The following is a 10,015-nucleotide window of genomic DNA, read 5'->3' as shown; positions in this document are numbered from 1 at the left end:
AAAAAAAAAAAAAAAAAAAAAAAAAAAAATCCTCTCAACTCAGCAAATTATTGTTGAGGACAGAGCACATGCCAGCCAGGCTGTTTCAAGCCCCGAGAATCTACCCAGGAGCAACAAAACCCCTGTTAAGGTAAATCCAGTTTGACAAATTAAACTAAAAAAAAAAAAAAAGTTAGAAACAGGAGAATCCAGCTTTTTAAAACAGGGGACTGTAAAGTCTCTTCAAAGAGACTATTCTAGTTTCCCACTGCGGCATCTGTTAGGAAAAGCGCTTCCTTTAAGCCTTCAGTTCTTTGAAAACTCGTTCCACAAAGGACGAATCCAAACTCCAAAGTACTGTCGGAGCGGCTTGGGGCGCGGTTGCTACCACTTTCTCTGGCACGTTCGCTCGCCCGACGCGGGGCCTCGCGGCCTGGCGTGCTGAGCGCCGAGTCCCGTGGCCCCGCGCAGGTGGTGCCTCTCCGGTGAGGCCGAGCAGCCGGCCGCGGCGCACCTGGAGCGAGCCCCGAGGCGACGCGGCTCGGGGGAACCGGCTCCTCCGCGCGGCCTCGCCCACTGCAGTGCAATCTGGGTGGTTTTTCCAGCCTCCCCGCCCAGTCCCGGCCCTCCGCGACTCCCAGGGACCAGGAGGCTGGCGCGGAGGCACCGGGGCTGGGGCGGGGCTGCGAGGCGCCCGGGAGGGAGCCCCGGAGAGGGCCCGGGTGGGCCCGGAGGGCGAGCCAGGCCTCCCCTCCGGCCCGGGCTGCCACCCGCCCTGCCCGCTCCCGCGCTCTCGGCTCCCCCTGGGGGTCTAGGGTCCAGTTTCTCCTCATAAGCACCCCCGCCCCGCGCCCCTGAGGGCACCGACGGGTTCCCGCGGCTGCAAGGGTGCGGCGGCCTCTTGTCGCCTCGAGAACACGCAAGGCCGCACACCTGGTGCCGGGCTACAAACGCTTCGGACGGGGATGCGTTTCTCCAGAACACGCCGGTTTGCAACAGAAAACTCGAGGGCGCTACACTTCCGGCGCTTTTCTAAAATAAAAAACGTCAACACGACCTACCTGGCCCCTCGGGGGCTCGTGGCGGGGGCTGGGGTGGTGGCTGTGGCCGCGCAAGAGAGTCAAAAGGCAGGAGCGGAGGGCGTGGGGACGGGCGGGAAATTTAACAGAGGGCTTGTTGGGTCTGATTCAGGAAAACCTTTACCACGCCTGCGGGGCAGATGCATTTTATTTCTTATCCAAGGCAAAAATCACGGTCAACCGTGCCCGGGTCCTGGAGGGCGTTCCGGCCTCGAACCAGCAGCCGGCACGACGAAGACGTAACGGAGTGTTGGCTAGAGAAGGGGCTTTGGGGGTCCCCGGCTGCTGTGAGGGCTGTGCTGGACCCCGGGTTCTGCGGCTGGAGGGGGAGGGCAGTCCTCGCCCCGAGGTGGAGAGGGCGAGGAGCAGGGCCCGCGGGACTCCTTCCTCCTCCCGCTCTCGGTACTGCGAGGTTGTGCTGGGTTCCGCAGTGGCCCCCGCCACCTCGTCGGGCAGCCGTCGGCCGGTCCCGCCTCCCAGGCGCCGCGCCCTGGGCCTCACCTCTGGCCTTCTTCTGCCTCTCCGCGCCTCGGCCTCTCGGGCAACCTCCCGGCTTCTTTCCCCCTCCCCACCCGGCCAAGCCTTCCCTCCAAATCCCTGGGCTCCCCCTTCTCGGCCCTCCCCCGCCGGGCCTGGGCTCCCCACCCGGTGACCACCGGCGCTTCCCCTCCCCTCCCCTCCTCCCCCCTTCCCATTCATCCAGCCTTTGTCTCCCGCCCCCCCCCCCCCCCCCCCCCCCCCCCCCCCCGCCTTGCCCCCCCCCCCCCCCCCCCACCGCTGCCACGTCGTGGTTTGAAGGAGCCAATGGGCGGGCGCCGCCAGGTGTCTCTTACCTGCACCACGTGGGGGAGGGGAGGGGAGAGGGGGCGGGCAGGTAGAGCCACATCCCAAAACAGAAAAAGCCTTCAGCCATTGCGCGCGCCTCCCCCGGGGTGCAGCCCGGCTGGTCGGCTCCCCCCCCTTCCCAGACGCACCGGCAATTGGATACAAAAAGGGCAGGCCCGCGGCTCCCTGCTCCCACCCCCTTCCTGCCCAGGGCGTGGAGCGCCGGCCAGGTGTGGGCCCGAGTGGCAGGGTACCGCCTTTCGCCCCGGCGGCCGCGCGGAGGGGGGTGGGCGCCTCGTCCTCTCTCCTGGAAGAGGGCTCCGGCGGTTCTCCCGTCGTCGCCTCCGACGCCACCTCGCCGCCTCCCGACCCCCCTCCTCCCCTCCCCACCTACCGTCATGACGGCGTCTCCGGATTACTTGGTGGTGCTTTTTGGGATCACCGCCGGGGCCACCGGAGCCAAGCTGGGTTCGGACGAGAAGGAGCTGATCCTGCTGCTGTGGAAAGTCGTGGATTTGGCCAACAAGAAGGTACCTGGCCACGAGTGGGGCAACAACTTCAGAATGGAAGCTTTCTTGCTTTCCTTTTTTTTTTTTTTTTTTTCCTTTTTTTAAGCGTTTGCACGCTTAGGAAGCGCGGCCCCGAGGCCTAGGGAACCCATGTAGAGCCAACCTGTTGGCCAACCCACCTTGGAGCCCTTTAAGCCTCCTGAACCCCGGCCGGGTGGAGAGGCCCCGCGCTGCGCGGCCGCGGGCTCTGCGCGTCGCGGGCCGCCTGTGCCAGGCCGGTGGTTCCTGGGGCGCTAGGGTCCCCCCCCCCGGGGCCTAGGCGGCTTGATCCGGGGAGGGTGGGGGTGGGGCGGAAGACCGCGACCAGATCCCCGGGCGTCTGGGGAGCTTTGATTCTGCTCCCGGGTGCCCGTAGACCCGGGGGAAGCCGGGGAGGAGGAAGACTTTCCAGATTGCAGAAGGGGGGAACTGACCCCTAACTCTGCACCCCTCACTCCCGAGGTGGGACAGTTGCACGAAGTACTAGTTAGACCGGATCAGTTGGAACTGACGGAGGACTGCAAGGAAGAAACGAAAATAGACGCCGAAAGCCTGTCTTCCGCGCCGCAGCTGGACCAAGCCCTCCGACAGGTGACAGTTTTTGGCCGGGCCACGCCGCCCACCCCCCCACCCCGGAGGTCCCCCCCAGATCCGACCCAACCCTAGGGCTCCACGCCCTCGCGGGGGCGGTCTCCGCTCGCTTCTGGGGCGGGGTGGCGAGATTCCCAGCCTTGTGTGTGCGAGGCCGGCTGGGGGCGGGGGAGGGCCGCTCTGGGGGGGCTGCCGCGCTCGAACCCCCGGGGCCCCGAGAGAGGGATTCGCTCGGGTTCCAGCTGCCTCCTCACTAGTCCTTTAAGCGGGAGAATCAGTCGCGTTTTCCCCTTCCGATCGCCCAGCCAAGTTTCAGCGCCAGATCCAGCGCCTAAGCGCAGTACCTGGCGGGTCTGGGGCGGTAGCCCGGCCCCTGGGCAGGAGGCGCTTCGGTGTGGAGCTCAGAATGTCAGTCTCCCGCGCTGGTGGTAGCCCCGGCCCTGGTTTGATTTGCACCTGAATGCCCGCCTGATTTCAGCCGGGGAGTCTCGGCTTCCAAAGGCTTCCTCGTCACTTTTTTTAGTGCCATGATCGGGATCCCAGGGAAGGGCTGCAAGTACAGACCTGTGCGGCTGTTTGTTGGGTCACCGCGGAGCTGGCGGGCTCCCCTGTTGGAATGGAGGTGACCTAAAAACTGGCTGATCTTGGTGCTGACGGTTGCTAGAATCCGGGGTAGGGTGGGTCTCAGACACCTGTGCAGCCGTGCGCGCCTTCCCAGCCTCCGCCTTAACCACACGAGCTTCCAATTAAAGGAATAAGTTCTTTCTGGAGTTATTTTTTTTTTTTTAAAGAAAAGTGATATCCACCCTACATCGTTCCGCTTATTTATTACTCTGTTTGTTTATCGGAAATGGCTGTCTTAAACCTAAAACATCCAAACCTTGGAAAAGCAACATAAAATGATGTAATCTGAAGGCAACCTGCTAAAAGATACCTGATTAGTCTCATACTGGGTATAAATAAGGGCTGCTGGGAAGTGACATCCACCTCTCCGCAACAAAAACCGAAGACTGATTGGAAAGCTCCCTTGCTTAGGGGAAAGGGACAGGCTCGTGGGAAAAGGGATCTTTGTGGTATTGCCTGGGTACCTGTGTCCTGCTTCAGAGTCTTCGGGACAGTTTTGTTTTTTTTCCTGGTTATCTTCAAGGTGGGTCACTCTGACATGCTTGCCAGTTCTGCTTTTGTTGCATCCCTCGTGTGTCTCTTGTTCTTGCAGTTTAACCAGTCAGTGAGCAATGAGCTGAACATTGGGGTAGGGACTTCCTTCTGTCTGTGTACTGATGGGCAGCTCCACGTCAGGCAGATCCTGCATCCCGAGGCTTCCAAGAAGGTAAGACCGCTGGCTTCTGGAAAAGCGGTGTTCCCCGAGAAACAGAAAAACAAGCGGTTTATCCAAATCTGTTTTGGCTTTTCTGGAAGGACAGCTGTACGGTTCATCGAATTATCCTACTTTTAGAGAGGTGGGGGGGGGGGGAGTTAGTTTTCGTTTTGGAAAGGTAGGAAGAATGTTCTGAGTCAGAAGGAGGGTTGGTGACTGCTGCAGATCCTTAGTGACTTTGATGTTTCAAGAGAAGCTGGAGGCTGAGTGTGTAGCTTAGTGTTAGAGCTTAAAAAGGGCAGTTAACATGGTAGCTTTAACATTATGTGTATTTTACTACAATTTTAAAAAATGTAATTTTCATGGAGATGTCTTGGATGGCAGTGATTTATAGGTGTCCTCTGGTGATTTAAAACATTTTTTTCGTTATGTTTTCAGCTTCACACGTGTCCATTTTCCAAAGCTAATACAAGGTTTGGATTTTTGTCACTTAAAGTAGAAAAGCCCGATAATTTACAGCATTGTGACATTTTTCTTATGTGAAATGCTTTGTCCTTCAAAGAGAATCAAAAACCTTCTAAACTTCTAAACCTTTATTGCAGACTGCTTAGTAGCAATTACCAGCATAAGCAGTGAAATGACATTCAGAACACTTCCCTTGAATTTGAAGTAAATGTTTGAAACCGAATTTTAAAATTCTGCTGTATTTACACTTGTATATGTGAATTCTTTGAGACAGGGTCTTATTCTGGAGCCCAGGCTGGCCTCAAATCCATGGCATTCCACTGATATCTGTGCTGGGATTACAGGGGTGCACTAAAACCTTGGATCACTAGGGTTTCCTTTACTAACTTTTCTCATGTGCAAGAACAGAGTCCTACCCCGTCCACCGTTTCTCTCCCGGGGAAGAATATTTTGCGGGACAATGAGGAACATAGACAGCCCACCCGGTATAGCCAATTTGTGCTGATGTAGTTCCTCCTAACAATTCCGATTAGCTGTGTTGTGTGCTGCAGGAGGTGGCACGGAGGTTGGAAACACAGACTGTGTTGAGGGCGCTGTGCGAGGCTCAGAAAGTTGGCAGGTTGAAATAGACCGGCGCGGGCAGGCACAGTTAATGCCGGCTTACTGCCTTCATTCTCTAAAGTGGGGAAGGCTGGTAAGTTAGCTCAGCTATCATCATTTGAAAAGTCTGTTTGCGGGGACTCCCCAGGTCCTTCACCTTGAAGGTTGATTACTCTTTATAGGACTCTTAGTAACCAGTCGATGTCACAGAATGGAGTACTGCCAACCACGCCGTTGCCTAAAGAGTGCAGAGTGTGTGTGGGGTCGCTTCTAACTCCCAGCTCATATAGGAGGGGTCAGGAGTTCATTTCTTCTTTCAGTATTAGCAAGAGAGAAATGGCTTTTTACAGTTGCTCACCTCCTCCCAATTTGTTTTGAGACAGTCTTACAGCCCAGGCTAGCCTTTTCCTCCTCTGCCTCATTTTCTCAAGTGGCAGTCAGTGCCACTATTCCCAGCACAATTTCTTCTATTGTTTTTTAAATGGATTGCTTTGTAGGGGGGAAAAAACTTCTCGGTATATTTTTTTCTTTATCTGCATTGGTGTTTTGCTTGCATGTTTATGTGTGTGAGAGTGTTAGATCCTCCAGAACTGGAGCTACAGACAGCTGTGAGCAGCCATGTAGGTGCTGGGAATTGAACTCCAGAAGATCCTCTAGAAAAGCATCCAGTGAGTGCTCTTAACCTCTGAGCCATCTCTCCAGTCCCCTCCTTTTTTTTTTTTTTTAAGATTTATTTTTATTTATTATTTATGCAGTATTCTACGTGCATGTGTGCCTGCATGCCAGAAGAAGGCACCAGATTTCATTATAGATGGTTGTGAGCCACCATGTGGTTGCTGGGAATTGAACTCGGGACCTCTGGAAGAACAGCCAGTGCTCTTAACCTCTGAGCCATTCCTCCAGCTCCTTCAAGCCCCCTCTAATGAGAATGTTTTTTTGACAACACTATTTCTTTTTGAGGCCAGCCTGGTCGTAGGGCTACAGAGAGAGACTGTCTCAAAAACAAAAGGTCAAAGCTTGCCCAGTTTTGTCAGTCTGGGATATAAGGAGACTCTGTCCCCAAGCCAATGGTGTGATATTTATTTGCACAAGGATCTTTACTAGCTATAAGAGGTGCTCAGAGCACCTCTTCTTAAATGGTAAGTAACTACTCCTTTGCTTGACTTCAGTTACCTTTTCTTTTTGGTCTGTTGGTAGGATTGAACGAGCCTTGCAAATGCCAGCAGGCATTCTACCATTGAGCTACGTTTTTAGCTCAGGTGTTTTTTGAGACAGTCTTAGAGCCTTAGTATGTCACTCAGCCTGGGCGTGGCCACTCAAGCTGGGCGAGGCCTCACAGGTCCTCTACCTCCACCTCCAGAATTATGCACACTCCCTGCCTTGTCTAGTTGGGATGCCTCTTTGTTTTAAATCCTTTGTTACCATGTGTGTACAGTGTTAGCTTGCCACATTGTGCAAGTTGGGGTCAGAGGATGGTCTGGGGGAGTCAGTTCTCTTCCTCCTGTTATGTGGGTTCCAGGGATCGAACTCAAGTCATCAGGTTTAAGCTTTGCCCATTGAGCTACTTAACAGTGCTTGGGGTCCAGTTTGTTTAAGATTTATATCTGTTTTTTTTTTTTTTTTTTTTAATGTGTGTTGGTGTTTTGCCTGTATGAATTGTGTGTGCCATGTGTATGCATGCCTATGGAGGTCGGAGGTGGGTTTCAAATCCTCTGGGCCTGCAGGTGATCTGAACTATCGTGTGGGTGCTTGGAACTGAACAAGTGCTTTCAACCACTGAGTCCTCTCTCCATCCCCTGTGATGCGTATTTTTAAAGTATAATTTGAATTATCAGGTAGCAAAAAACTAATATGGAACTGTAATTTGCCACAAAAGTAATCTTTTCCAGAGAATAAGGACTTCTTGTTAAGTACCAAATATACATATCACTGTGACTCAACAGTCGTTAGAGCTACAAAATCTTATCATTTAATATTACTCTAAAGTTTATCAGTGAAAAACTGATACTTGAAAACACAGATGGTCTAAAATGATTATGGCTGGAAAAAGGTCTGTTATGACCTGAAAAATAAAGAACACAGTAGTTTAAATTTGTCACAACTTCAGAAAGGATTTGAGTAGGGGTTACGGAATGGCTCAGCAGTTGGCAGAGAACTCAGATCCTGCCTCCCTACCCTGGAATCTGGCAATCCAATTTCTGCAGCTTCTGTTCAGAGGCCCTGACAACCTCTTCTGGCCCTTGTGAGAAAACCCCTCCCCCCCCAACGTCTGGTGTACGTACAGACCAACAGGAACGTACACACGAACAGACAGTGCTTTGGTTGGAAGGCACAGTGGCTCATAAGCATTGCTATCCATTTCATGAAAATGAGGTGACTTCTGTGAAATTGCGACAGGATCTACCAAGAATTTAAAGCCTTTCTACACTGAATTTTATACCTCTAGATATTGTGGTAAAATGCTACCTATATTCCATTCTTAGGTTCTAGGTAATAGAGAAATCTGGGCCAGATTCACCTGGTTAACAACCTCTCCCGTTTCCTCCCTCAGAATGTATTACTACCTGAATGCTTCTATTCCTTTTTTGATCTTCGAAAAGAATTCAAGAAATGTTGTCCTGGCTCTCCTGATCTCGACAAGCTAGACGTCACCGCAATGGCAGAGAGTATCCTTTAAAGTAATTTAAGAATGTTGTACACCCCAACCCCACTCTTTTTTATTTTTGTTTTGGAGATGTATCTTGTTACTGCGTGGAACTCATAATGAATGGATGGAGGCTGCCTTTAAACTTGAAAGGGTCCTCTTGCCTCAGACCTCCTCAGTGCTGGAACTAAAGGTGTTGGCATCGTACCTGGCTCAAGAAAAATGCTTTAAACTTTGTCAGTGTGTGGATGAAGTTGTTTCTGCCCAAAATGTGTCACTATACTGTACCCGAAAGAAGTAATGGTATAAACTATAGACATCTTTCAGATTGACTGAACTTGGGCAGTCACATGATCTTATAAGTTTGTTTATGGTTGCATTTCTGATAATATGTGAATGTACTGTTTGTACATTCTGATAATATGTGAATGTGTACTTGAGCGCACGCACGCGCATGTAGAAGATGCACACATATGTTTGGTACATTAGACCTACAAATCCTAAAGCTGGTTGTGCTTGATTACTTTGGTCTTTAGGTTCTTTACAGTAGATAGGATTTCTTTGTGAAGTACCAGGTGCTCTTTAAACTTCACCTATTTCAAATACGTACCAGTCATACTTATGACTATGATAAGATACTGGGGGCATGATAAAACAGGGAAGATGTAGTGGTACCTACCTTTATTCTCAGCACTCGGGAGGCAGAGGCAGGTGAGTTTAAAGCTACCTAGTGATACGTAGTGAGACTGTCTCAAAAAATTGGAGGAGAGCAGGTTGTTTTGAAATTACTTACAAAGATAATATTTTTATTATTTTATTATTATTAATTTCAAGACAGGGTCTCACTATGTAGTTCTGGCCGTCCTGAAGCTCACTCTGTAGACTTGGCTGGCCTCAAACTCAGAGATTCGACTGTCTCTGCCTCCCAAGTGCTTAGATTTAAAGTGTATGCCACCTGGCTATGAAGATAGTCTATTGAATGCTTCATAATATTGTTAAATTGTTTTAATTGCTTAGACATCTTACGTCATGACCAACCCGTCCTCTTGCATCTCTGAAATCACTTTAACATGCTAGTAAGTTGTCACATGTTACTGTATCAGAAGGGAAGCTGAGAACTGGGTTAGGTTGCTCCTTGAAAGCCATTTTAGGGGTGTCTTGGGGGTGCTGGAGAGATGGCTCAGCACTTAAGAGCTCTTGCTTCAGTTCTCAGTACCCAGTATGTGTGTGGGTGACTCACAACCATTGGCGCCACTCTAGGTTCAGGAGGTATCCATCATATTGGTAAAATCTCTTGCTATATGCGTGGGGTCCTCTGTGTAGGCATTATTTTTCTCAAGTACTTGATGATTCAGAGACATCTTTATAAAACATAGCCCACCCCTCTGTTCTGGCAGTCTTGTAGGCATAGTAAAGGGTGTGCTTTGGTGATGGTTGTTACTGGGGCTGCTTCTTTGCCGCTGTGGTTTAGTAGCTGACCTTCAGGGAGGGCAGCGTGAGGTGCCAGCAGTTTCATCTGCTCTTCCCACGTGGCTCTACTTCTGTAATTGTACGCTGGCAGCTCTTTTTCAGGTGCATGATGGTAAAAATTAAATATTTTTGTCTCTAGTAAACGGATAAATTGTGACTAACTCAAGCTGAACTTCCTACTACATTCGTTATTCTTAGCTCATGGCCAGTTAGCAGTGCATTCTATTAAAAACAAAGACAGGATTTTCTGTTTCTTAAAACGTCACTTGTCTAGAGGCTGGAGGTGCAGCTCACTTGGTAGAATGTGGAATGCTCTGGGTTGGACCACACCTGTAATCCAGTGCGTGGCAAGTAAAGGCAGAGGGCTCAGAGGTTGGCGTTTATCCTGAGTGAGGTAGAAAGTTCAGGCCAGTGTGGGACTGTTTGAGACTCTGCTTTTACACAAAAACAAACTCACTTGAAATGTTTTGATTAATGGTTTTTTTTTCATCTTTAA

The 10,015-nt window shown here is 51.1% G+C and overlaps 1 protein-coding gene across 6 annotated transcripts in view; it reads left to right on the top strand.

Moving 5' to 3' along the window:
- Positions 1 to 1,990: 1,990 nt before the first annotated feature.
- The window catches only part of Esrp1 (epithelial splicing regulatory protein 1), a 53,278-nt gene continuing 45,253 nt past the window's right edge, over positions 1,991 to 10,015 (top strand). For 5 of the 6 annotated variants that reach the window (XM_055603441.1, XM_055603442.1, XM_055603446.1 and 2 more), the window contains exons 1-4: positions 2,206 to 2,413; positions 2,894 to 3,022; positions 4,239 to 4,352; positions 7,957 to 8,071. In XM_055603441.1, the coding sequence (XP_055459416.1) occupies positions 2,282 to 2,413; positions 2,894 to 3,022; positions 4,239 to 4,352; positions 7,957 to 8,071 (490 nt within the window). In that variant the 5' untranslated portion in view covers positions 2,206 to 2,281. Of the gene's footprint in view, positions 2,414 to 2,893; positions 3,023 to 4,238; positions 4,353 to 7,956; positions 8,072 to 10,015 lie in introns of all 6 variants that reach the window. The other variant, XM_055603447.1, reaches the window with a different exon arrangement.

This window comes from Psammomys obesus, unplaced genomic scaffold (assembly GCF_907164565.1).
Source record: "Psammomys obesus unplaced genomic scaffold, mPsaObe1.curated_primary_1811, whole genome shotgun sequence".
NCBI lineage: Eukaryota > Metazoa > Chordata > Mammalia > Rodentia > Muridae > Psammomys > Psammomys obesus.
Note: the sequence above shows the minus strand (reverse complement) of the source record. Positions and strands in the feature narration are given on the sequence as shown.